General features: G+C 54.2%; 2 protein-coding genes and 2 non-coding genes across 5 annotated transcripts; 3 read left to right on the top strand and 1 right to left on the bottom strand.

The window, feature by feature from the left end:
• The first annotated feature begins 307 nt into the window (after nt 1-307).
• TRNAV-CAC (transfer RNA valine (anticodon CAC)) lies at nt 308-380 on the top strand. The gene has a single exon. It is a non-coding gene; the product is annotated as a tRNA-Val (tRNA).
• A 335-nt stretch (nt 381-715) lies between these two features.
• Nucleotides 716-787, bottom strand: TRNAG-UCC (transfer RNA glycine (anticodon UCC)). The gene has a single exon. It is a non-coding gene; the product is annotated as a tRNA-Gly (tRNA).
• A 1,647-nt stretch (nt 788-2,434) lies between these two features.
• LOC139683068 (uncharacterized) lies at nt 2,435-3,019 on the top strand. The gene has a single exon (XM_071577819.1). The coding sequence runs from the start codon at nt 2,435-2,437 to the stop codon at nt 3,017-3,019; it is 585 nt and encodes a 194-aa protein (XP_071433920.1).
• On the top strand, nt 2,846-25,662 carry DPP9 (dipeptidyl peptidase 9). 2 transcript variants are annotated; one of them, XM_071578221.1, is made up of 21 exons: nt 2,846-3,015; nt 4,583-4,670; nt 7,528-7,781; nt 11,331-11,443; nt 12,159-12,332; nt 12,993-13,161; nt 13,628-13,741; nt 14,025-14,153; nt 14,637-14,698; nt 15,223-15,323; nt 16,693-16,870; nt 17,621-17,786; nt 17,884-17,963; nt 20,110-20,262; nt 20,426-20,561; nt 21,363-21,508; nt 22,025-22,171; nt 22,299-22,451; nt 22,964-23,106; nt 23,436-23,547; nt 24,352-25,662. In XM_071578221.1, the coding sequence occupies exons 2-21, from the start codon at nt 4,615-4,617 to the stop codon at nt 24,442-24,444; spliced, it is 2,679 nt and encodes an 892-aa protein (XP_071434322.1). In that variant the 5' UTR covers nt 2,846-3,015; nt 4,583-4,614; the 3' UTR covers nt 24,445-25,662. The 2 variants fall into 2 exon arrangements, with proteins under 2 accessions (XP_071434322.1, XP_071434323.1); XM_071578222.1 differs by lacking the exon at nt 2,846-3,015 and adding an exon at nt 3,664-3,942.
• The last annotated feature ends 568 nt before the right edge of the window (nt 25,663-26,230 follow it).

Below are 26,230 nucleotides of genomic sequence, written 5' to 3'. Positions count from 1 at the left end.
AGGTTTGTGCGGTGCGTGCGTGTTTTGTGCGGGTTTGATCCGGGTTTGTGCATGTTTTGTGCGTGTTTGATGCGGGTTTGTGCGGGGTTTGTGCAGGGTGTGTGCGGGGGTTTGTGCGAGGTTTGTGCAGGGTGTGTGCGGGGTTTGTGCGGGTTTGATGTGGGTGCGTGCGGGGTTTGCGCTGGTGTGTGCGGGGTTTGTGCGGGGTTTGATGCGGGTGCGTGCGTGGTTTGCGCTGGTGTGCGCAGAACTGCCGGCAGGGGATAGTCCCACAAGGGGCCGTTCCCTGCACAGTTCTCCCAGCGAGGTTTCCGTAGTGTAGCGGTTATCACGTTCGCCTCACACGCGAAAGGTCCCCGGTTCGATCCCGGGCGGAAACATCTCCTTTTTCCTTTCCGTTTGGGAGGGATTTCTAGTTGGGTTTTCTTCCCCGTTTTCGGGTGTTGTTTTTCCCCATGGACGGGGTATTTTTAGTTGTTTTTTTCACCCCATTTTTCAGGTGTTTTTTTCCTTTTCTTTCGGATTTGTCTGTTCCCTCGCCGTGAGCTGGGACAGCAGTGAGAGCAGCACCGTGTGCCCCATCAGCGACCGGCGGGGCAGGGGCGGGACAGGAGCAGCCAGAGAAAATTAAAACGAAATGGGAGAAAAAAGGGAAAAAGAATGGGTGAGAAACGGGGAGAAAATAAAAGTAAATAAAAGAAAAAAACGCTACAGCTGCGTTGGCCGGGAATCGAACCCGGGTCAACTGCTTGGAAGGCAGCTATGCTAACCACTATACCACCAACGCCTGCTGCAAAGGAGTTTGTCGGACTCACTCACCAACCTCAATCACGGTGGATCCGGGAGGACGCAGCGAACTGGAGCAGCGCTACAGGCTGCGGGACAGGCGCTGGCACAGGCCGTTCCCGTGTCTCTGTGAGGGCAATGGGCGCTCAGTGCCGTTCCCGTGTCTCTGTGAGGGCAATGGGCGCTCAGTGCAGTTCCCGTGTCTGTGTGAGAGCAATGGGTGCTCAGTGCTGTGTGTGAGGGCAATGGGCGCTCAGTGCAGTTCCCGTGTCTGTGTGAGGGCAGTGGGCGCTCAGTGCAGTTCCTAATGGCTCAGCCCCGTGTCTGTGTGAGGGCAATGGGTGCTCGGAGCCGTTCCCGTGTCTGTGTGAGGGCAATGGGTGCTCAGCCCGGTGTCTGTGTGAGGAAAATGGGTGCTCAGTGCTGTGTGTGAGGGCAATGGGCGCTCAATGCCGTTCCCGTGTCTGTGTGAGGGCAATGGGCGCTCAGTGCTGTGTCTGTGAGGGCAATGGGCGCTCAGTGCCGTTCCCGTGTCTGTGTGAGAGCAATGGGCGCTCAGTGCTGTGTGTGAGGGCAATGGGTGCTCAATGCTCTTTGTGTGTGAGGGCAATGGGCGCTCGGAGCCGTTCCCGTGTCTGTGTGAGAGCAATGGGTGCTCAGCCCGGTGTCTGTGTGAGGGCAATGGGTGCTCAGTGCTGTGTCTGTGTGAGGGCAATGGGCGCTCGGAGCCGTTCCCGTGTCTGTGTGAGGGCAATGGGCGCTCGGAGCCGTTCCCGTGTCTGTGTGAGGGCAATGGGCGCTCGGAGCCGTTCCCGTGTCTGTGTGAGGGCAATGGGCGCTCGGAGCCGTTCCCGTGTCTGTGTGAGAGCAATGGGTGCTCAGTGCTGTGTGTGAGGGCAATGGGCGCTCAGTGCAGTTCCCGTGTCTGTGTGAGAGCAATGGGTGCTCAGTGCTGTGTGTGAGGGCAATGGGCGCTCAGTGCAGTTCCCGTGTCTGTGTGAGGGCAATGGGCGCTCAGTGCAGTTCCCGTGTCTGAGGGCAATGGGTGCTCAGTGCTGTGTGTGAGGGCAATGGGCGCTCAGTGCAGTTCCCGTGTCTGTGTGAGGGCAATGGGCGCTCAGTGCAGTTCCTAATGGCTCAGCCCCGTGTCTGTGTGAGGGCAATGAGCGCTCGGAGCCGTTCCCGTGTCTGTGTGAGGGCAATGGGTGCTCAGCCCCGTGTCTGTGTGAGGGCAATGGGCGCTCAGCCCGGCGTCTGTGTGAGGGCAATGGGTGCTCAGTGCTGTGTGAGGGCAATGGCCGCTCAATGCTGTTTGTGTGTGAGGGCAATGGGCGCTCAATGCTGTTTGTGTGTGAGGGCAATGGGCGCTCAGTGCAGTTCCCGTGTCTCTGTGAGGGCAATGGGCGCTCAGTGCAGTTCCTAATGGCTCAGCCCCGTGTCTGTGTGAGGGCAATGGGCGCTCGGAGCCGTTCCCGTGTCTGTGTGAGGGCAATGGGTGCTCAGTGCTGTGTCTGTGTGAGGGCAATGGGCGCTCAGTGCTGTGTCTGTGTGAGGGCAATGGGCGCCCAGTGCTGTGTGTGAGGGCAATGGGCGCTCAGCCCGGTGTCTGTGAGGGCAATGGGTGCTCGGCCCGGTGTCTGTGAGGGCAATGGGTTCAGAACCGCTCCCGTTCCCGCTGCCGTTCCCGCTGCCGTTCCCGCTGCCGTTCCCGCTCCCGTTCCCGCTCCCGTTCCCGCTCCCTCCGCCGCGCGGCGCTGCCGGCACTGCCGGGGCTGCCCACCCACCCACGCGCGGGGGGAGCCGCCGCCGCTCGGGGCGCCGAGGCACAGCGGCAGCGCCGCGCTCCGGTGCACACAGCGGGGCAGCATCACGGGCAGCACCCCGGGCCGCGCTCCACAGCCCCGCGGGCCCCTCCCGGCGCCACCGATCCCGCGCTGTCCCCGCCCCGCCCCGTGTCCCGCGGGCATCCCCCCCCCCGGGCGGGCCGCAGTGGATCCGCCCCGCCCCGCCCCGCCCGGCCCTCCCGCGCTCCCGCCGCTTCCGCCGCCGGGTGAAGGGTCGCGCCGAGGCCGCGCCGCCCCCGCGCCGCCGTTTCCGGGGCCATGGAGCGGCTCTGACGGCGCCGCCGCCCCCGTCCCTCCCTCCCTTCCTCCCTCCCGCCCTCCCTCCGCCCCGGCACGGCCGCCCCCGCCCCGCCCCGCCCGCCACGGCGAGGGGCCGCGCCCCGCGGTGAGTGAGCAGGGGCCGGGAGGGAGGGAAGGAGGGGCGGCCGGGCCGCCGGGAGGGGGTCTATGCCCTCTGTGGGCCGCGTCCGGTCCGGCCCGGCCCGGCTGGGGGTACCCGAGGGGACACATTCGTCCCCACCGTGGGCCGTGCCCTCCCCGCGGGGCTGGCCCTGCCAAGGGGGGTTTGCTCGCCCGGTGCCCCCCGGGGGTTGCGGGGTTGGGGTGCCGGGGGGACCCGGTGCCCTCGGGGGGTTGTGTGAGCGTGTCCCGGGGCTGCCCGCGCCCATTCCATTCCATTCCATTCCCCTCGGGACGGAGCCGGGGTGCTCCGTGCCTGTGCCCCAGCCCTGCCCCGTGCCCAGGGGTCGCTCCCGGGAGGGCTCACAGGGACAGCCCCCATTGCTGCCCCCGCAGGAATCCCCAGGGGTCTGTCCCACCCTCGGGGGCTGTGACTCCTGGGGAGGGGATCTCGAGGCCGCAGACCCCGCGGGGACACTCAGGGCTGCTGTGGGTGCCCCGGCCCCTCTGGCTGTCGCTGCCAGGCTGTGCTGGTGGTTCCCGCAGGGTCCTGCTCTCTCCTGCCTCTTCCTTTCGGGTTCTTTCTCCCTGCGGCTTTGGGGTGTTACTGTCCCTTGGCTCCCTGGGCCGGGCAGGGTGGGGGTTCCGCTGTTGGTGTGAATCGGTAAAATCGCGGAATCACCGAGGCTGGAAGGGCCTCGGGAGCCGCTGATCCAAGCCCTGCTCGAGGCAGGGTCAGCTGCGAGCTCGGAGCAGGTTACTCAGCATTCCTGAGCATCCCTCCCGCTGCCCTTCACGCCTGCATCAAAACCAGCCCTGGAATTGCTGGATGCTGCTGCTGCTGTCCCTCCCTCCCTGCTCTCCTCTGCAGCTCAGGAGTTTCTTTGTGATGCTTTGTCTCTCCTGATCCCCCGTGAGTGCAGTTTTGGTGGAGAAATGGCTCTTTTTGGGGAGAGCAGGAGCCTCAGCCAAGGGCAGTGGTGGGGCTTGAGTGTGTCTGGGATTCAGAGCTGAAGGTCTTTGTGCTTGGGGAGAGAGGAGGACAGGGGAGCACCTTTTTATGGAAGATGTGTGTGGCAGCAGGCTGGGCCAGGGCAGCTGCAGCCAGGCTTGGAAAATAAATGTGGTTTTGTGTCCCAGGTGGGGCTGTGACCCTCTGGCTGCCCCTTGTGGTGTGTCCTTTGTTTGACTCTTTGCCTCTCAGGGTAGGGACCAGACCTCTGTTTTCTCAGTTTTCAGTGCCTGATACTTGCAACAATGTCAGGATTTGAGGAAAGGAAGGACAGAAAGGTTCAGCACTGAGGATTCTGGCATTTTAAGGAGAATTTTTAGGGAAGAAAGAGGCACAGCCAGAGTTCAGTGGGCCCTCTGTTCAGGAGAAGAACCCACAGATTTATCAGGGCTGTTCACATCCAGCATGCTCTGGCAGAGCAGGTTTGGACCAAGGATTGAAAAGCAGGGATTTATTTGTGCTCAGCTGGAAATGTGACCTGTGGAGGATGCTTTTCTACAGCAGTTCTGTGACATTTCCTTCCCCCCCTTTTCCTTCCCAGTTTCCTGTCCTGCCCAGCTCTCTGAGCAGTTCATGCAGAAGATAAAGAGGCTTCGCCTGGAAAACGAGACTGCAGGAGGTTGGAGAAGGTACGTGTGAGGTCCCTGCCAGGCCTTCCTGGTGTGTGGGACAGGGAAGGAGCAGCTCTGGAGGGGAGGACACCTCTGAAAACTCCCTGTACAGCTGCCCAGCCCTGCCCAGGGAGCTGTATCAGGATCTGTGAGTCAGGAAGTGACTCAGGACAATAAATTGTTTCGCTCACTCCCAATCCCAAGCTTGACAGTTTTTCTTGTGCTCATTTCCCACCTGGGCTTGCTGGTTCTCTCCAGCCTAACCCCTTCCCCCAGAGCAGGGCTTGGATGCCTCATCCCTCCCACTGGCAGGGCACAAAAGGCATTTGTTTTGGGGACTGGGGAGAACAGGTTCCTGCAGCAACCCTGAATCATCCAAATCCTTGCCTGAGTGTGAGGAAAAGGGTTTTTCAGCAAGGTGTGAATGTCAGATGTGCTTTTGCTGCCTAAAATGCTTAATAATTGGTGTCTTGATCCAGCTCACCTTTGAATAGTGTAATCCCAAAATCCACTCTGAGATAAATTACTCCTTTTACTTTTTTACTCACTGTTGCCAAATACTGGTTGTGGTTTTTCCCAGTTTCTCTTTATTCTCTATCATGTCAGGACCTACATTTTAGGGTTTTTTCCCTTCTAATGGAAGGTGTCCTTGCCTGTGGCAGAGACTTGGAACTAAATGATATTTAATGTGCTTTCCAGTCCAAACCATTCCATGATTCTGTGATTTTCTGAGACTGCCACACTCCAGCTGTGCCAGTGGGAATTCCCAACACTTCCACCTCACTTTGTGCTTATCCCACTACTCCACTCTGTTTTCTTGTCCAAATCACCAGGATGGGAACAGTACCAAGCTGTTCACACCCTAAAATCGTGGCAGGACAGTTTGGAAGGGGCTCCTTCTGGGACAGTTCCCAGTATCCCAGTATGTGTGGACTGGTTGGAGCCCCTGAAGGTTAAACTTTTCCTTGTGAGGGCTCAGCCTGGCTGAGCAAGATGAATTCCTGGGCTGGGTGAGAGCAACCCCAGGGTCCAGCATCTTCAGCCAAAGCCAGATGATTTTAATTGGCTGAACTGACCTGCTGTGGGATTGGGTTGGGAGAATTGCACCCAGTTGGTGGATTTTAGTGGCCTTCCTGTCATGTGTTTCTGACAGGCCACACTTTGCCCTCAGCTGTGATTTCAGCTGCAGGCCCTGGGTACAGGCAGAGGCCACAGACACACTCACAGTCTTGGAACATCCCATCACATTCTCTTTTGTGGTTTCACTTGGGCTTCCTGCCTGGCTTTGAGTGGAAAATACTCCTCTTTATTATCTGTTTTCAAGCTGTGGATTTACTGCTGGGCAGTAGGTACAGATTTATTTTGGGAGCTTGTTCTCCTGTTACTTATTTGCACATTTTGTACAATTTAGGGACTTGCAGTTTGAGGAGATGTTGCATTTGCAGCTTTTGTACTGAGTGTCTGTAGTTTAAGGATGTCCAGCTGGACTTGGGTTTAGCTTTGCTTGTCTCCTGCTGTAGTTGCATAAGACTTCAAACCAGGTGAGAACTTCCCTCTGCAGAGCTTGTTAGAAGGTGCAAACTCTGGGGAGTCATCGACTGGTTTGGGTTGGAAGGACCTCAGAGCCCACCCAGTGTCACCCCTGCCATGGGCAGGGACACCTCCCACTGTCCCAGGGGGCTCCAACCTGGCCTGGGACACTCCCAGGGCTGGGGCAGCCACAGCTGCTCTGCCCACCCTGTGCCAGGGCCTGCCCACCCTCCCAGGGAAGAATTTCTTCCTAACCTCCAATCTCTACCTGCTCTCTGTCTGTTTGAGATTTGCTTTCTGTGTGATTCTTGCTTAATCCTCCCCTCTGACAGCTGCACCTCAGCAGTTGTTCTGTCAGTGCAGGTCACTGACCAAACAGGCAGCACCCAAAAACCATCTCATTTGGAAACTGAAATCCTGGGGCTGCTGAGGAAAAGGCTTTTTTTTTTAATTTTTTTGTCAATCCTTAGTCCCTGCTTTCCTGTCTTGATTCTGTGTCCATGGAGCAAATTTCTTCACCCTAATTGTTTTCAGTAAATAGAAGTTCCCCTGAAATTCTTTGTAACATTCTTCCAGGTGCCCCCAAAGAGCTGAAATGTCCTCATGGAGGGACATCCTGCTTCTCCAATGAGGCATCAAAAACTGGTTTCCCTGGTCCTCCTGCTTTGCACTAGATGACATCACTGACCTTGGGCAGGCCTGTGGGTCCACCTCAAATTAACATTTGTGTTCCTGTGGAGGCAGTTTCTGTCCTCTCCCTCAATACCTGTTAGCTGGGAGATGTCTGAGGAATGTGTGCCACCTTTCTCAGCTCACAACCAGGGGCTGGTCCTGCTGCCTCCTCTCTGTTAGAACAGCAATTGCTGTGTTTTCTTCCTGGTTTTCCATCTCTCCTGCTTCATCCCTGGCCTCAGTAGCTCCTCAGGTAGGTGAGTTGCTGTGCTTGGGTGTAAACCTCTCTCCAAGTGATGAGCAGCCTTCCCTTTAGGGCAGGAAGGGGACTCCACTCCTGAGGTCTCCCAGGGCAAGAATTTATGTGCCTTTATGATAGGTCATGGCTTTGATGACTTACCCACTGACATTCCTGGAGGGATTTCCCTTTGAATCAAGCTGATTGTTTGCTGCTGCTTGTACTTCCTTTGACAGCTTATTTCTAGTCCCACTCTGGGGAGAGGGAGTTTGCTGAGGTGAATATCTTCATTCACAGCACTCAGGAGGGGATGGGAGATGGACTTTCCCTTCCAGTATCTTTAAAATGTAACCTTGGAGTGCAGAGACCCCGAGGATCTGTAGCTGAGGGAGTTTGATTTGAAGGTTTAACTCTCTCCCTCCACCCCTGCCCCAGCTTTTTGCCCAGCTCTGAAGGGGGGACGAGGATGACTGCAGTGGACACGCTGTCGGACAGCTCGGAGGTGGTGGAGATGGAGGATGTGCCGGCGCAGTTCCAGGTGCAGAAGCATTCCTGGGATGGGCTGCGGGACATCATCCACAGCAGCAGGAAATACTCGGGCATGATCGTCAACAAGGCGCCCCACGACTTCCAGTTCGTGCGCAAGACCGAGGAGTCCAGCCCGCACTCCCACCGCCTCTACTACCTGGGTGAGCCCCTGCCCGTGCCAGGGGGGCTGGGAACGGGGCTGGCGGGGCTGGCAGGGGGGAGGAGGATGGCAGGGCACTGGGAATGGGGCTGGCAGGGGGCAGGAGGATGGCAGGGCCACTGGGAACGGGGCTGGCAGGGATGCCAGGGGGCAGGAGGATGGCAGGGCCACTGGGAATGGGGCTGGCAGGGGGCAGGAGGATGGCAGGGCCACTGGGAACGGGGCTGGCGGGGATGCCAGGGGGAGGAGGATGGCAGGGCACTGGGAATGGGGATGGCAGGGCTGCCAGGGGGGAGGAGGATGGCAGGGCACTGGGAATGGGGCTGGCAGGGCTGCCAGGGAGGAAGAGGATGGCAGGGCACTGGGAATGGGGCTGGCAGGGCTGCCAGGGGGGAGGAGGATGGCAGGGCCACTGGGAATGGGGCTGGCAGGGGGCAGGAGGATGGCAGGGCCACTGGGAACGGGGCTGGCAGGGGGCAGGAGGATGGCAGGGCCACTGGGAACAAGGCTGGCGGGGATGCCAGGGAGGAAGAGGATGGCAGGGCACTGGGAATGGAGCTGGCGGGGATGCCAGGGAGGAAGAGGATGGCAGGGCCCTGGGAATGGGGCTGGCAGGGATGCCAGGGAGGAAGAGAATGGCAGGGCACTGGGAATGGAGCTGGCGGGGATGCTGGGGAGGAACAGGATGGCAGGGCACTGGGAATGGGGCTGGCAGGGATGCCAGGGAGGAAGAGGATGGCAGGTCCACTGGGAATGGGGCTGGCAGGGGGCAGGAGGATGGCAGGGCCACTGGGAACGGGGCTGGCGGGGATGCCAGGGGGGAAGAGGATGGCAGGGCACTGGGAATGGGGATGGCAGGGCTGCCAGGGGGGAGGAGGATGGCAGGGCACTGGGAATGGGGCTGGCAGGGATGCCAGGGAGGAAGAGGCTGGCAGGGATCACCTTTGGTGGGATGGGGCAGCTGAAGTGAAGCAACGTGGCTCGAGGTTGGCAGGATCTACCCCAGCCCACCCCAGGGCTGCCCTCCTGTGTTCCGGGTCACCCAGGTGATGGGGCAGGAGAAAGTGCTGGGCCTGAGGAACATCCTCTCTGCTGCCTCTGCAGCTTGGGAGGAATGGGCTCTACTTGCTTCGTTAACCAGGCTGACTCTCCAAGAAAGGCGCTGTCACTAATTACTAATTACTAATTACATGTTGCAGCGTATTACATGGCAGGTGGCTGTGTCTGCTGCTTTATTAACTGCCATGAAGGTAGAATGCTTTGAGGAGTAGATAAAAAATGAGGTGGGAATGAGCTATTACTGGCATTGGCAGGGAAATATCCCTTTCCTTACAGTAGGATGGAAAGCAGAATGTGCTGTGCAGGTCCCTCGTTACAGTTGGAGCCACAACGTAATTAGTGACAGAGTGGTTGGATTTTAGTAACTGGATAATTTTGTGGTTGGTAACATGGGAAGCTTTATAGACTATAAAGAGTTTGTTGTGCTTTGGGGCATGAGCTGATCATTACTGGGCCAGTAAAGAAAGAAATTGCCTGATGTAAAACTGCTTCCCTGAAGTGACCCTGCTGTTTTTTCCTATTTTCTCAGGGTTTGAGTGTAGGTCACTGTAGGACACCAAATGCTGGTTTGGAGGGGCTGATTTGTTTTGCCATTAAGCAGCTCCTGCGTGCCAGTGACTTGACTTGTGCTCCTCATAAATTCTGGGGACACAAGTGCTGCTCTCAAGGACACTGTGCAGAGTTGGCATATTTTTCTTGTTGAGTGTGAACAGTGAGGTTTGATTTAAAGCTGGATGTATTTCAGATTCACTTTGATGCTGATTTTTATCTCGATGACTAAAGAACTAAGTGGCTAATTTTAATTATTTTAATGTTCTGTTGTGTGAAATGGCAACCAAACCATCTACTGAGTGGTTGGTGTTCTGCCAGGGTGTGACTGTTCCAGGAGCCAGAACCAAGAATGAGGATACACGAGTGTCTTTTCAGTGTTCCCTTCCTTAAGGAGTTGTGCAGGGCATAGGAGTGATTGATCCATCACTTAAGAGCAGTATCAGCCAGGTAATCCCAGGGTACCTCTTCTCAGGTGTTCCTCATAAAGGGTAAATGCTGATTCTTCTGCCAGAATGAGCATCTTTTGATGTGTGCTGGTAAATACTCTGAGCCCATTCCAGTAAATCTTGGAATCACAGAATAGTTTGGGCTGGAATGACCTTAAAACCCATCCATGGGCAGGGACACCTCCCACTGTCCCAGGTTGCTCCAACCTGGCCTTGGACTCTCCAGGGCTGGGGCAGCCACAGCTTCTCTGGGCACCCTGAAAGCTCAGAAGTGTTTAACTCAGCGTGGTGTTACTGCCCCATGTTAAAGTTCTTCCATGAATCCTGTCAGGGACTGTGTGCTGAGGGGCAGGATGGAGGCTCCTGAGGAACTTTCCTGCAGGGCTGAATACTTTTCTTCACTTGGAAGCAAAGTAAAATGTCTTTGGGGGAGGAAGGCAGTATTTTCCTTGTAAATGCCAATTGATTGTAGTCAGGCTGAGGTCACTGGAGAAAGTTCCAATGTAAGGAGAAGGGAAGTCCAGGTCACAGTTGCCTGAGTGTCAAACACATGTGTAGAGTCATTTGTTCCTCTGTGCAGTTTCTCTGTTTGACCATCTTAAATCATTCCTGGGCCCTCCCCGTAGGATTTTCTGTTGCATCGTGGCAGATGCTGCTTATGTTAAACACCACATGCTCAGCACTTTGGTGTTCCTGTGTCTCTGAGGATTATATCCTCACATATTGCTTTGCTTCCTGAGCACTTATTAATATTTCAGTTTTAATTTGAAGTAACTGCTGCTGGGTCAGCCAGCTCAGAAATCTCTCTGTTCTGCCCAGAGCATGTGCAGAGTAGGCAGTACCAGGGCACAGTTCCCTGTGGGAGTGTCTGATCCAGGGAGTCTCTACACCAGACGTAGAGGGCAGTTTCATGGTCTTTGTTTGTGTTGGAGCTGCCAAAACTGTGTGTCAGGATATTTTATAGATGTTTTGGAAGTTGGATGAAGGCCAGGAGCTTATTTGATAACCACAGTCAAAGGCTTATGTAAAATGACAAGGTCTTTTGACTCTGTAGGATACTGTTTCACATTTGAATGGGCTCTCCAGAGCTTCCAAACCTTTTCTTCCTCTCCTCCCTTGGCCTGAAGGAGGTCCCTGGATGAGAAAAGTGCAGAGGGATGTTGAGTCACCCATTGAGGGAGTGGTGCTTTTTGGACTGGTCCTGGGGCATGGGCTGGATGGACACAGAGAGGAAAGTTGGACCTGATAATTTAAGAAGAGGTTGGTCAGTGTTAAATCTTTCTTAGGGAAAATTCCAAATTAATGAAAATCTAAATTTAAATAGTTCAGATGTTATTCTGGGTTTGAACTGGGAGCTGCTTGGGAATGAATGTGGGTAAAAGGCTTTGGGCAGCCCCAGCCCCTCTGGTGACAGACCTTTTGCATTTGCTCTTGGTCCTCTTTGTCCTGGCTAACTAATCTTAAGTAGGATGATGCTTTTGTCCTCCTGATAGGAATGCCATATGGTAGCAGAGAGAATTCCCTTCTTTACTCAGAGATTCCCAAAAAGGTACGGAAGGAGGCCCTGCTGCTCCTGTCCTGGAAACAGATGCTGGATCACTTCCAGGTGGGTGGAATGGGGAGGAGCCTGGGGAAACTGGGGGCTGCTGGGGTGGGTACATCTCTCTGGTGCCTCTCATCTTTCCTGCTTTCAAAAAGTTGGGACAGTTGAGTTTAAATTGCTGCTTCTGCCCTACCCTATTGTGAGGCAGAAAGGGAGGGAATTTTCCCCTCCCTGATTTCAGTGTTTTAATGTCCTGTGTCACTGAAAACACTGATGAGGGTGAGGAGGGTTGGGCTTTCTGCCCTACCCAAAAGGTTCCTGGTGGAAAGGGTTTGGCTGTCTTGGCCCCCTTTGGGCTGCAGCTCCTCCAGGTAATTCAAGATCCCCGGAAGAGCTTTTGTTTGCAGTGTCTGACATGGAAACTGTTTGTGAAGGCTGTAGATAACGTCATTAAGTTAATTGGTTACATCTGATTTGCATAAGCAGCACAAGGGCAGCTCTTCTCAGTTCATGCCGAAGTGCCAACTGCAGAACTGAGAGATTCTCAGTTCATCTCTTGTGTGGAGGGAGATGGGGTGGTCCAGGACTCCTGGAGCCCACACCTGTCCCTGGAGTGCAGGAGTTCTGCCCCAGACAGGGAAACTGCTGCCTGGTTTGGGCTGGGCTGCTGCATTTGGGCCATTCACAGACTGGCTGGTGCCCAGCTCGGAGCATTCCTGTTCTGTGGAGGTTCCTCTCCTTGCAGGTTCCCTCAGCTTTTCCTTACCTTCCATTCCAGGCCACCCCCCACCATGGGATGTATTCCAGAGAAGAGGAACTCCTGAGGGAGCGCAAGCGCCTCGGTGTCTTTGGGATAACATCGTACGACTTCCACAGTGAGAGTGGCCTGTTCCTCTTCCAGGCCAGCAACAGCCTCTTCCACTGTCGAGATGGGGGCAAGAATGGCTTCATGGTGAGGCTGGGGGGTCCTGGGGATGTCCTGGGCTTTGGGTGGGAGATGGCTGCACATGGAATCCCAGAATGGACTGGGTTGGAAAGGGACCTTAAAGCCCATCCAGTCCCACCCCCTGCCATGGGCAGGGACACCTTCCACTAACCCAGGTTGCTCCAAGCCCTGTCCAACCTGCCCGTGGACACTTCCAGGGATGGGGCAACCACAGCTTCTCTGCCCAACCTGTGCCAGGGCCTGCCCACCCTCCCAGGGAGGAATTCCTCCCCAGTATCCCATCTAACCCTGCCCTCTGGCAGTGGGAAGCCATTCCCTGTGTCCTGACCCTACATCCCTTGTCCCAGGTCCCTCTCCAGCTCTCCTGGAGCCTCTTTAGGCTCCGGAAGGGGCTCTCAGGTCTCCCTGGAGCTTCTCCTCTCCAGGTAACCTCCCCAACTCTCCCAGCCTGGCTCCAGAGCAGAGGAGCTCCAGCCCAGGAGCATCTCTGGGGCCTCCTCTGGACCTGCTCTTACAGGTCCACATCTCCATATCAGCCTCTGTTTTGTTGTGGTGGTTTCTCTTGTGTCCTGTCAGGGCCACGTTTGCTGCCTCTGCAGGGGCTGTGCTGTGTCTCTGCTTTGCTGGGAGCTGTGCTGGTGCCAAGCTCTGTGTGTGTTGCTGTAGGTGTCTCCAATGAAGCCTCTGGAGATCAAGACTCAGTGCTCAGGGCCACGGATGGACCCCAAGATCTGCCCTGCTGACCCAGCCTTCTTTTCCTTCATTAATAACAACGATCTGTGGGTGGCAAACATTGAGACTGGTGAGGAGAAGAGGATGACTTACTGCCATAAAGGTAACTGCTGCTTCCTGCCAGGTCCAAAGGGAAGTTTCTTCTGAGAAATGTGGCCCAGAAAGACATCTCTTTATGGCTTATTAAGTATATTCTTCTTTTTCCAAGGAGATGTAAATGCCAATGCTCTCTCTACCTGAAAGGATGTTGTAGCCAGGTGGGGATTGGTCTCTGCTCTAAGGCAACCAACAGAAGGACAAGAGGGGCTTAAGCTCTGCCAGGGGAGGTTTAGGTTGGGTATCAGGAAGAAGTTCTTTACAGAGAGAGTGCTCAGGGATTGGAATGGGCTGCCCAGAGAGGGGGTGGATTCACCATCCCTGGAGGTTTTTAACCTGAGATTGGCCGTGGCACTGAGTGCCATGATCTGGTGATCACAGTGGGGTTGGATCAAGGATTGGACTTGATAATCTCAGAGGTCTCTACCAACCCAACTGATTCTGTGATTCTATGATTCTCTGTTCCTCTCCAGGCTTATCCAATGTTCTTGATGACCCCAAGTCTGCTGGTGTAGCCACCTTTGTCATTCAGGAGGAGTTTGACCGGTTCACGGGCTATTGGTGGTGTCCCACAGCTTCCACAGAAGGTCAGTCAGTGTCCTGCTCCTCCAGTCCTGCCACTGTGGCTGCTGCCTCCTGCTGGGAATGATGCTTTGGGCACAGCTTTCCTTTGGCCTGGGTTTGGGCTGTTTCTGGGGAGATCCCCTGAAGGAATGAGCCACTAAAGGGATTACAGTTGTGCTCAGGGGAGTATTTGCAGGTGGTCACTGTGAGCTGTGGCTCTGCAGGTGTTCCCTCTGCACCAGCACCCCAGGCAAGCCACAGACAGCTGGGAAACACTGTAGGAAACATTCTTGCTCTCTGACCCAGGTCCAGAGGACTTGAAAACACTGCGGATCTTGTATGAGGAAGTGGATGAGTCAGAGGTGGAGATAATTCATGTTCCTTCCCCTGCCTTAGAGGAGAGAAAAACAGATTCCTATCGGTACCCCAGGACAGGTGAGTGCAGCTCTTGACTCCCACTGGCAGCAGCAGGGGAATTGGTGCTATAAACTTTGCATGATTAATCTGAGTATTCAGTAGGATGTAGAAACTGGTTGTAAATGTTGAGGCCTAATTGAGTCTCTGAGCCCAAAAACTACAGCAAGAAAGGACTGGGATTTAAAGTTCAGCCTAAATGAAAGGATTGCTGAGAAAATGGAATGTATCTGATGGCATATCCTGGAATACATTTTGAATCCCATCTTTCCTTGCTCTCCTGAGAACATTCACAGCCAACCAGGCAAGGCAAAGCAAACTGTTGCCTTTCCCAGAATGACTCTGTGATGACAATGGTGTTTGCTCACACACATAGTTGATATTTGTACATTCACACACACCAGTTTCAGTAGGACCAGGGGCAGTTCCTCTCTAGAAGATGTATTTTGTATAATCATGGAGTGTTCAGGTGGATCATCTTGGTGTTCTTTCACCTCTCTGCAGGCAGCAAAAACCCCAAGATTACATTAAAACTGGCAGAATTTAAAACAGACAGCAAGGGTAAGGTAAGTGATGACAGCTGGGGTGGGACATTGCACAGGAGGGTGAACTGTCTCTGAAGCTCCCTAGAACTGAAACAAGGTCTCTGAGAGATCCTGGATGATCTGGGGTTTTATCCTCTTGTAACACCTGGTTCTCTAATGTGTTTGTCTAAAAGAGAAAGACTTCAAAATGTTCTGGTGGAGATTCATCTGGGAGCAGGGAGCGAAGTGGGAAAAAGGGTTATCCTGGTACACCACGTTGTCCATGTTAGGCAGGAGGGCTGGAGCCTGCTCTGATCCTGGGCTTCAGTCCCTGCCTGTGTCCTTTCCTGTGGCTCAATGCCCAAATCATTTTGCTTTGAAGCCTGTTTTTTTCCCTTCTCTTCCCACTGTTTGTAGCAAGCTTTGCTTCTCCTGGCCTGAGCCTTACTGGTTAAACCAGGCCAGTGGTTAAACCTCCTTGCTCTCCCATCTCCTGAGCTCCCCTGGGAGGAGCTGAGGAGCTGTGGCACAGCCTGATGTGGTGTTGGCCCTTCCCTTTGCTGCAGATGGTGTGTGCTCAGGACAAGGAGCTGGTGCAACCCTTTGCTGCCTTGTTTCCCACCGTGGAGTACATTGCCCGTGCCGGATGGACCCGGGATGGCAAATAGTAGGTCCATTTTTCCCTCCAGACTAACATTCCCAAGGGCTTCTCTGGTTGCAGACCCTCAGCATGCTTTGCAGTGTAGTCATGGCCTGGTTTTAAATCCATGAGTGCCAGAAATGGCACATGAATATTTGGTTTCTTCAGTGCTGTAACATCCTAAAAGTAGGAATGAAGCAAACGAAGAGCAGAGTGACAATCTGTGGGGTTTGTCACAACCACAAAGGGAAATGACACTGATGCTTAAGTAGGCACTCCTGGGGAATTCCTTTGAGTTGAAGATGTTTAACACAAATACAATGTTTTTCCTGAAAATGGGAATGTACTGGAAGTTTTATCTTTGTTCATTGATCCAGTTTGTGATCACAGACTGATGTGTCACAGGACAGTGAGCAGGTTCTGCAGTGCCATGTCCTTCGTGCAGTGTGTGCAAGGGAAGGGTTGCTCTGGGACTGGCTGCTGCTCCACAGTCTTGCCTGAAGAGTTCCAGAATTCCCCCCAGTCTGATTGGTTTGAGATTTTAAAGCTCTTATTTTTTTCCCCTCAAAATCCTGCTTGGCTGTTAACCAGTGTCTGTGCAGATCAAGTTAAGGTGACTTGGCTGTCTTTGAAGGTTGGCATTCTGTAACTCATCATTAATTCTCTGCTCTGGGAAGGAAATTCAGAGAGCTTTCCAGCAGGTAATCCCAGAGGTGGTTGTGATGTTCTGCACCAGAGCTTATCTGAATGTGCAGAATCTCTCAGTTCCTGGAATCGGTGGCTGCTGCTGTGCTGGGGGAGAACTGGCCCTTTTCAAAGTCTGTCTTTAATGAGGAGACTTCCCTTGATGCACTTCCCAGGCCTTGGGGTGGCCTCACAGTGCAGCAGTGGTTTGCCATCTGTCATGCTGAGAGCCTGCAGTGCAGCACCACTTCCAGGGACTCTGCTTGAAGAGGAACAAGGCTGAGACTGAAGTGACTCCTTCACTTGGCACTTGCCTTTCCCTGTCAGTGCAGCGTGTGAGGAGGAAGCTGCAAATGGATCACTTTGAGAGGGATCCCTTCAGAGCTGGGGCACAAACAGCTTCCTGCTGGAGGAGCTGTGTCCTGGAGACAGGGTTCTGTTAGAGGTGCTCCCTTGGAACAGACCCTGGCAAATCTGTCAGACACTTGTCTGAGCAACACCCCTGGGACATACCAGAGCTGTCTGGCACTGTGTGTGTGTTGGCAGAGCTTCCAAGGGATTAGAAAGCAGCAATGATGAGAAAAGCTTTGCATGCAGATGCCCAGATCCTTTCTGCCAGCAAGAGGGGGGAAAAAAGGGGTGCATGTTCTGGGTGTTCAAAAGGGACATTTATTCTGTGGTCCTGGTGTTCACCTCCCACCCCTCTCCGCAGTGCCTGGGCCATGTTCCTGGACAGACCTCAGCAGCGGCTGCAGCTCGTCCTTCTGCCTCCAGCACTCTTTATTCCAGTCCCAGAAAACGAGGAGCAACGTGCTGAACTTGCCAAAACTGTGCCAGAAAATGTCCAGCCATTTGTCATCTATGAAGAAACCACTGATGTGTGGATAAATGTGAGAGGCTCAGGGCTGGGGGGAGAGCACAGGCTGCCCCTTCCTCCCCCTCCCTTCACCATTCTCCTCTTGCCTGGGTGTCCAGTTCAGGCCTTGCTCTCAGGAGTCCCAGATTTGGTGTTAATTCATGGATTAATTCATGATAAAGCCATGAGGAGGATTTCTGTGCCCTCAGCACTGGAAGAGATGAGGGTCCTGCCATCTCCTTGCAGTTGGAACTGTTCATTTAATTCTTTAGAGTTCCTGGTGAGCACAGCTGCTTTTGCACAGTGTGGCACTTTGAGATGCAACACTGCTGCACTTTTGGGGTGTTTTACTACAAGATTAAATGGGCATTAAATTGAGGCATCAACAACCCTAATCCCTCAAATTTTAGTTTTTTATGTATGTGATTCACTTCAGGGACAGGGAATAAACTTCAGCCTCTCAGCATTTTGGTTCTGAGTGACAAAGGGGCCTGAAGTTCATTCCAAAGGTGTTGGAATAGCAACTGGTGGGACTTGTATGGCTGAAATATCAGAGGCAGGGCTGGTGCTGGTGTTGGTGACACCCATGGAAAGCCCAGAGCACGTGATCTGTACACGGGCCTGAAGTTTCTTTGTGGTAGTAGGAAAGTATGGAATGGCTTTTCCCTGCTTTTCCCCACCCCTCCTTTCCTTGGAAATCCCAAGCAGTTGAGCAGAGACTCCCCTGGGTTTGTCTCTGCTGTCTCACTCAAGTCACTCACAGCTCTTCCATCCCATGTGCCAGGTCCACGATATCTTCTACCCTTTCATCCAGCCCGAGGGAGAGGAGGAGGAGCTCTGCTTCCTCCGAGCCAACGAGTGCAAGACGGGCTTCTGCCACCTGTACAGGGTGACAGCAGTGCTGAGGCCAGGCAGCCACGACTGGGCACAGCCACACGTGCACACTGAGGGTAAGGAAGGGCTGCACCTCGGGGCCATCCCCCTCACTGCCAACCCTGGGCTCTGGGGAGGGCAGGGAGTTACTTCTTCTCCTGCTCTTTCTTCCAGATGATTTCAAATGCCCCATCAAGGAGGAGGTTGCCCTGACTGGTGGGGAGTGGGAGGTGCTGGCAAGACACGGATCGAAGGTATTTCTGTTCTCTTGCAGTGTCTCAGCTCTGTGTTGTCTGGCCCCAGCCTTGGCCTGAGTCCTCTCTTACACCTGGGACCTGCTAGAACTGCTTAGGCTTCATTTTGTTTCTGTCTTTATTGCTGCCTCTGCTCTCCCAGAAGTGCTGTGGGCCAGTGCACATGGATCTGATTGCCTTTTTAATCAGGCTTCAGATTGCTCCTTGGGTAAATCCCAGGAGCGGGTCAGGCCGTAAAAAAGGACACAAATCTGAGGTTTAAGAGCAACAAAGAACCATTTTGTGGAGCAGCCTGGGATTGCTGCCTTTGCTGAGGCATTTTAACTCCAATGAGTTCTTGCAATGTGGAAATGTGTCCTGGCACTCAGAGTGAACTCTTGGTCTCCAGCTGATCCCTCTGCAGAGCCTTTAGGAGAAAGGCAGCTTGGGAATATAAAGCAATTTAGAATATGGAGAAACTGTATCTGTTGTCGGTTGCAGAACAGCCAGAAATGAATTTTTATTAATCTTGTAGAAACCTAGTTTCATTTTTGCTTCAGGAATTAACTCTAGGTCTGATCTTTAATGCTCCCAGGTGATTTCTGTCAAAATAAAGACCTTGTCTGTTCATTTCCAATTAATCTGGATTTTCACTTCTCGCTTTTTAAAAGATCAACAGCTCCAAGCTTTTGGTTTCTGCTGCTTTTCCTCAATCTGCAATTAACCTGCTGTCCCTCCCCATGTGGATTCTCACTGTACATGCTGTTGATTTTGGCCACAGCTCTTCCCTGTGTGTGTTATGGCTAAAATTGTGTTAGCAGCAATTATTTTGATGCATTTGTTGCTCCACAGGGCTCTGCCTGCTTTTCCTGCCCAATTGAGTTGGCTATTTTTTTCCCTTTGCTGTTCACAGGGGTCTTCAAACTGTGGCTTAGCCAGAAATAGCATTTGGAAACTGTGAGGTGGAAAACAGTTCAGTTACTGTTGGTGGATCAATGCAGTATTTAAAAGCTTTGTCTCTGTTCCTGACTGGCTGGGTGGTTTTTAGAATCAGCTTTATCTGGACAGTGAAAACCTATTTTAATGAGTCTTAAAGTTTGGTGCTGAGAGGTGTTAGACTGGTCCTTCCACAAATGAGAAATTTTTTATCACGATTGCTGGGAAAATTATTCCTGTACCTTTATAATCCACCCATATTCCTGTGCCTTTATAATCCACCCATATTCCTGTGCCTTTATAATCCACCCATATTCCTGTGCCTTTATAATCCACCCATATTCCTGTGCCTTTATAATCCACCCATATTCCTGTGCCTTTATAATCCACCCATATTCCTGTGCCCTTATAATCCAGCCATATTCCTGTACCCTTATAATCCAGCCATATTCCTGTGACTTTATAATCCAGCCATATTCCTGTACCCTTATAATCCACCCATATTCCTAGACCTTTATAATCCACCCATATTCCTGTACCCTTATAATCCACCCATATTCCTGTGCCTTTATAATCCACCCATATTTCTGTACCCTTATAATCCAGCCATATTCCTGTCCCTTTATAATCCAGCCATGCTGTGGGAGGAGGTTGGAGCCAGGTGGGGTCACTTCCCCCAGGTAAGGGGTGACAGGACAAGAGGACACGGCCTCACATTGTACCAGGGGAGGTTTAGATTGGAGATTAAGGAAAATGGTTCCTCTGGGAGGGTTGTCAGGCACTGGCACAGCTGCCCAGGGCAGTGCTGGAGTCACCACCCCTGGGAGTGTTCAAAAAACACGTGGATGTGGCAGTTGGGGACGTGGTTTAGTGGTGAACATGGTGGTGCTGAGTTAATGGTTGGGCCCAGTGATCTTGGAGGGTTTTTCCAACATAAAGGATTCCATGAGTCTGTAAGATGCCATATTTAAGCACAGCACCTTCCTCGTTTCACCAGTGGAGAACAAAGCCCAACTTTCTATGCTCATTAATAAGCTGCAGGACTGTGTTGTCACTGCACTGGGTTGTGTGCAGTTCTCCAGGGGCTGGGGGTGTCCTCTGGCCCCTCTCATCCCCAGCACCCCATCCCAGGGTGTGTTCTGAGCTCTCTGCCCCTAGGCAGACTCTTTGGGCAGGCAGAGGAGCAGAGCTTGTCACCCCAGTGTCACTGAGCCCTCTCTGCTCTGCACAGATCTGGGTCAATGAGGCCACCAAGCTGGTGTACTTCCAAGGCACAAAGGACACCCCTCTGGAGCACCATCTCTACGTGGTCAGCTACGAGTCCCCCGGAGAAATCATGCGACTCACCACTCCAGGCTTCTCCCACAGCTGCTCCATGAGCCAGGTCTGTTCCTTGGATTCACCTCCTGACTGACAGGGACCCAAGTGGGGATGGCAGGGAGTGGACCAGGAATGAGTCCTGAGGGCTGCTTGGGATGTGGGAGCTCTTGCTGAGCTGTGGGAGGTGCAGGACCTCATTCCCCTAACTCTGCTCTCTCCTGTGCCAGAACTTTGACATGTTCATCAGCCACTACAGCAGTGTGAGCACTCCCCCCTGTGTGCACATCTACAAGCTCAGCGGCTCCGATGACGACCCTCTCCACAAGCAGCCCAAGTTCTGGGCCAGCATGATGGAGGCAGCCAGTAAGTCCTGGGGAATGTGGCAGTGCTGCCTCACCTGAGATACTCTGCTAGCAGCAAACAAAGCAGTGGGAGGGAGGGGAGTGGCCTGAGCAGCTTCACTCAGAAGGGAAGAGGAGTTGGGTTACCTTGTGTGGGAGATCTCTCATGGGCAGCTCGCCCAGGAGCTGCTCTGTGGGCTTTTGAGGTGTTTTTGTTTCACACTTTAGGCAAAAGCAGTGCTCGAGGATGCAGGGTTTGCACACCCACAGAGGTGTGGTTTTACTGGGGAATCAGACTGGTTTGGGTTGGGAGGGACCTTAAAGCCCATCCAGTTCCTGGAAGGGATGCCCTCCACTAGCCCAGGTTGCTCCAAGCCCTGTCCAACCTGGCCTTGGACACTTCCAGGGTGGTTTTTTGTTCATGATTTGTCTGAAGAGGGAAGGGACAAGTGTCTGGGTGCAGTGGCTGCTCCATTCTCTGCTGCAGCCTTTGAAGGTTTAGAAACAGCTCAAAGCAGCACCTGAACCCCTCCTGCAAATGTTCTTCCCATCCATGTTCTTAACTCCCACACTTTGCTGTTGTGGCACAGAGTTCCTTGTTGGAGAATTCCCAGCTGGTGAGGTTTTCCTGTGGGATCCCTTCTTTCCCTCCCTGTGCAGAGACTCTGTGTGTCCCAGGGAGAGACTTTGCTAAGGCTTGGTGTGGTTTGGTATTGAAAAGCCCTGCCCAGGGTCAGGTTTGAACAGAAGCAGCTTGTTCAGGTGGGGTGGGAGGCAGAACCTGCTGCCAGTCACCTCATGGCCAGGTGTGACCTTCCTGCAGGTTGTCCCCCTGATTATGTCCCTCCGGAGATCTTCCACTTCCGCACTCAGTCGGATGTTGAGCTCTATGGAATGGTCTACAAACCTCATGATGTCCAGCCTGGGAAGAAACATCCCACGGTGCTCTTTGTGTATGGAGGCCCTCAGGTAATGATCCAGGTGAACTGCTGGTGCCAGGGGTGGGGCTCCTGCCCAGGGCACAGCTCTGGAGCTCAGTCCTGCACCAAGACTGACACTGTGGTTAGCAATGAGCACTGTCACAGATTCATGGGAGGATTTGGGTTGGAAGGGAACTTAAATATCATCCCATTCCACCCCCTGCCATGGGCAGGGACACCTTCCACTAAACCAAGTTGCTCCAAACCCCATCCAACCTGGCCTTGAACACTTCCAGGGGTGGGACATCCATAACTCTGGGGAACCTGTGCCAGGGCCTGCCCACCCTGACAGCAAAGAACTTCCTCCTAATACCTAACCTAAACCTACTCTCTTTTAGTTTATCCCTGTGTTCTGACCTCTGTTTCATTCCTCAGATGATTTTTCCAACATTTATTTTGATTTCCATGGCTCTGATAGCTCAGGATCCTGCACAGTGGGACAGGCACAGGAAGGTACTGGAAGGCAACTGCTCAGCTCTGGAACTGTTCTTGCCTCCCTGTGCAGGTGCAGCTGGTGAATAACTCCTTCAAAGGCATCAAGTACCTGCGGCTGAACACGTTGGCATCGCTGGGCTACGCCGTGGTGGTGATTGATGGCAGGGGCTCGTGCCAGCGAGGACTCAAGTTTGAAGGGGCCCTGAAAAACCAAATGGTAACATCCCACCCGTGCTGATGAATCTCTGACCTTTTGTCCTTCCTGGGGCTGTTGGCTGCTTGTTTCCTGTGTGAAGTTGTAGATTTGGAAACTCCACTAACATGAGCCTCCTCGTTGCCTTTAGGGCCAGGTGGAGATAGAGGACCAGGTGGAAGGTTTACATTATGTAGCAGAAAAATACGGGTTCGTCGACCTGAGCCGCGTCGCCATCCACGGCTGGTCCTACGGCGGCTTCCTGTCCCTCATGGGGCTCATCTGCAAACCCAACGTCTTCAAGGTGGGTCTGGACAGGGGCTGTCACTGTGGGATGGTGGCTCTCACACAGCTCCTGTCACTCTGGGCAGCTGGACTTGGCTTTGTGGCTTGTTTGGGATGCACAGGTGGAGGTGCCCCCAGTCCTGTGTCCTGCTGCAGCTCCTGCCTGGCTGGCTCTGGGGTGGACTCCTTCCCCAGGGGCTGCCAGTGGGAGGCTTGGCCTACCATCCCATGGGATAAGTGATGTGCTATTCCCAGTCCTCTTCCCAAGTTCCCAGCACACTTTCTGAATCATTCCACAAGCCCTCCTTGAACAGGAGCAACCTTTAGTGCTGGTGTGCAGGAATTGGCCTTTTTGTGACCATAAGAGGAACAACAAGAGGAGGAACCTGGGCTTTATTTGGCTTTGCTGAAGGAGAATCCTGCTCTGAGTGACAGAACAGCCCAGAGCCTGTTTTTCCCTGGCTCTTCAGGAAAACAGGGAACACTTGCCCTGTTTGGCAGGTGGTGACTGAGGCTGTGTGTCTTTGCCAGATTGCCATAGCAGGTGCTCCTGTCACGGTGTGGATGGCCTACGACACCGGCTACACCGAGCGGTACATGGACATCCCCGAGAACAACCAGCAGGGCTACGAGGCTGGCTCCGTGGCATTACACGTGGAAAAGCTTCCCAATGAGTGAGTGCCAGCCCAGAACCTGCTTCTGGCTGCTGCTGGGGGCCACCAGGGGCACCTCTGCTCAGTCCCCAAAGAACAGATGGGTTCTGATCCCGTTGCACTCCCGTGGTTGGTCGCTGCCAGTGGCAGCAGCTGGGCCGTGGCACCCCAGCCCCCTCTGCCAGGGAGGGGTTGAGGCCACAGCCATGGCCTGGCACTGCTCCTGCTCAGTCTTGGCTTGCCCAGCTGGCAACTCTTTGCTCAGACCCTCTGCAGAGCTTTTAGATGGTTTCTCAACCTGTCATCCTGGTTCTCATCCTCTTTATCATCCTCCCTTATCCCATTTCCAGGCCAAATCGTTTGCTGATCCTCCATGGCTTTTTGGATGAAAATGTGCACTTTTTTCACACCAACTTCCTGGTATCGCAGCTAATCCGGGCTGGAAAACCTTACCAGCTGCAGGTAGGAGTGGGAAGGTCCCATAAATCTGGAAAGAACGTTCCCTGCTGTGTGCTGGGGGGCAGCAGGAGGTGGAGGCAGGGGCTGCCACGTCCTGTGGTGGTGCTGGACTTGGGGAGGAGGCCGGGAGGTGGCACTGTGGCTGTGCCAGCACTGGCAGGTGTGGCATGTGCAGGCAGGGCTGCTGCCCTGGGGCTGGAATTTCCTTCTCCACGAGCTGTTGCTGTCCCACTTGGCTGGTGGCAGCAGAGGTGGCTGCAGTGAGGGAGGGATTGGTGCTCCAGACCCTCCCTGGCACCTCTTAGTCCCAGTGGGGACTGGGCTGGGGAAACAGAGCTGAGGGGAGGGAGGGGCTGTGTGCTCCAAACCTTCCCTGGCACCTCTTTGTGCCAGTGGGGACTGGGCTGAGGGGACAGTGCTGAGGGGAGGGAGGGGCTTTGTGCTCCAAACCTTCCCTGGCACCTCTTTGTGCCAGTGGGGACTGGACTGGGGAAACAGGGCTGAGGGGAGGGAGGGGCTTTGTGCTCCAAACCTTCCCTGGCACCTCTTTGTGCCAATGGGGACTGGACTGGGGAAACAGGGCTGAGGGGAGGGAGGGGCTTTGTGCTCCAAACCTTCCCTGGCACCTCTTTGTGCCAATGGGGACTGGACTGGGGAAACAGGGCTGAGGGGAGGGAAGGACTTCGTGCTCCAAACCTTCCCTGGCACCTCTTTGTGCCAGTGGGGACTGGGCTGAGGGGACAGTGCTGAGGGGAGGGAGTTGTGTCCCTGCCAGTGACCCCCTGCCCTGTCTCTGCCCCTGCCCAGATCTACCCCAACGAGAGACACAGTATTCGGTGCCCTGAGTCAGGAGAGCACTACGAAATCACGCTGCTGCACTTTCTACAAGAATACCTCTGAGAGCACGAGCCTCTGCCAGCTGGACACTGACAGCTCCCCCTCCTCAGCCCTCCTGAGCCCTCCTGCTCCCCAACACCGGCGAACCCAGAGCACAGGGCGTGCCCATGGCGGGCTGGGTGTCCCCCCACGCCAGGGGAGGGCTGGAGGGCACCTTCCCTTTGGACAGTGCCACCTTCTTTCACCTTTCCAAGCTGGAGGTCTGCCCCTGCTCGGCTGCTCGTCCTCTTCCTCTCCTCCAGCCTGGCTGTTCAATGCTTTTTTTGCTGCTACTCCTCTCTCCTGGGAATCAATGGACAGTGGCCTGTCTCCCGAGGCTGAGGTTTGTGTCCATCTCTCTCTCCCCAGTCCTTTTCCCTTTCCACTGCCCCTGTGCAGTTCCCACACTCTCACCTGCAAGAACTCAGTGCCTGTGTTGAAAGCAGAAGAGCCGAATCAGAAGCTGCCTTAAGCCAGGAGTGGGAGGAGGAGGAGAGAACCCCCCACTGCTAACCCCGGGGATCGAGCTGTGTCCTGGCCCTGCTGCCACACTGGAGCCCTGGGATGTGAAGACAGCTCTACAGAAGCATGCAACACTAGTCCTTTTTTTCCTTTTTGTCTATTTTCCAGTTTCATTTTGCTGAGCAGATGGAGGAAGTGGCTGGGGCTGGTAACAGCATCCTCTGATCCTTCCTCTCATGGCCGCTCACACGCAGAGTTGTGCCAACAGGTAGCACTGGCAGCTGGCTACAACCAGAGCCTCTCTCCAGAGCTCACAGCAGCATTTGGGTTTTTGCAACACAAGATGGATGATATTTATGCAAATCCTCCCTCCCTCTGTTCTCTGTGCTGCCTCCTGATCCCACCTTCTCCTTCCCCGAGCTTTCAGATGTGCACTGAAATGGCTGTGCTTCAGTTCTCTGCGGGTCAGTGACTGGTCCCCTTGCCCATCTACTCAGCAAATGCTCTCTCCTGGTTTTTAATTGACCTGGGCAACAGGAACTGCAGTTCTGGGGAGGGGGGATTGAGCAATCACACCTCAGGGGAGCACATCCCCCCCTCAAGCCAAGGGTTCTGCCAGGGGCAAAACGAAAACAGAAACAAAACCCACCCAAATGAACCACGTTGACTTGCCCTGGAGTATTTTAAGTGCGTATTATGAAAAGAAAATATTTTTATGGATTCTTATTCTTTTATAATTATGAGTGTAAGATGTAGCGACTCATTAAACTATTGGAAAGAGACGTGGCGGTGCTTGGGGGGCGGAGGAAGCGGCAGCTGCTCACACAGCCCCAGAGTCTCTGCTGGGAGCCAAGTGCTCTGCTCCTTTCTGTGCCAAGCAGTGGAGAGAATATTAAATCCCTGGAGTTCCTCGAGGGAGGCACAACCCCAGCAATCCCGGGCTGGGAGTCCTGGCTGGTGCTCTGAGCTCTGCCTGGCCCTGAGCGAGGCAGCACCAGCCCAGGGTGGGCACCTCGCCCCTCCCGTGGGGCTGGGGGGCTCTGAGCCCACCCTGGCACACACAGAGCTGCTGTGCAGAGCTGGGCCTGCCTCTGCTCGCCCTCAGCAGCTCAAAGCAACCCAAACCTGGCCTTGCTCCTGCACGGGAGCCAGGCATTAATTAGCCATTGTTAATGCCCCGAGGATGCTGCTGGCGGCGTGTTTTAAATGCAAAGCTTCTTTTACAGCGGGAGCGTTTTGTTTCCTGGGGGTGGCTGGGGGCACACTTTGCACCTCTTCTTGTGCCCCAGTGATGTCCCAACTATTGCCGTTGTTGTTTGGCCTCTGCAACACCCGCCGGGTGCGGGTT

This window comes from Pithys albifrons, chromosome 27 (genome assembly GCF_047495875.1).
Source record: "Pithys albifrons albifrons isolate INPA30051 chromosome 27, PitAlb_v1, whole genome shotgun sequence".
Lineage (NCBI taxonomy): Eukaryota > Metazoa > Chordata > Aves > Passeriformes > Thamnophilidae > Pithys > Pithys albifrons.
The sequence above is the reverse complement of the archived record's forward strand: the minus strand, read 5'-3'. Positions and strand labels throughout refer to the sequence as shown.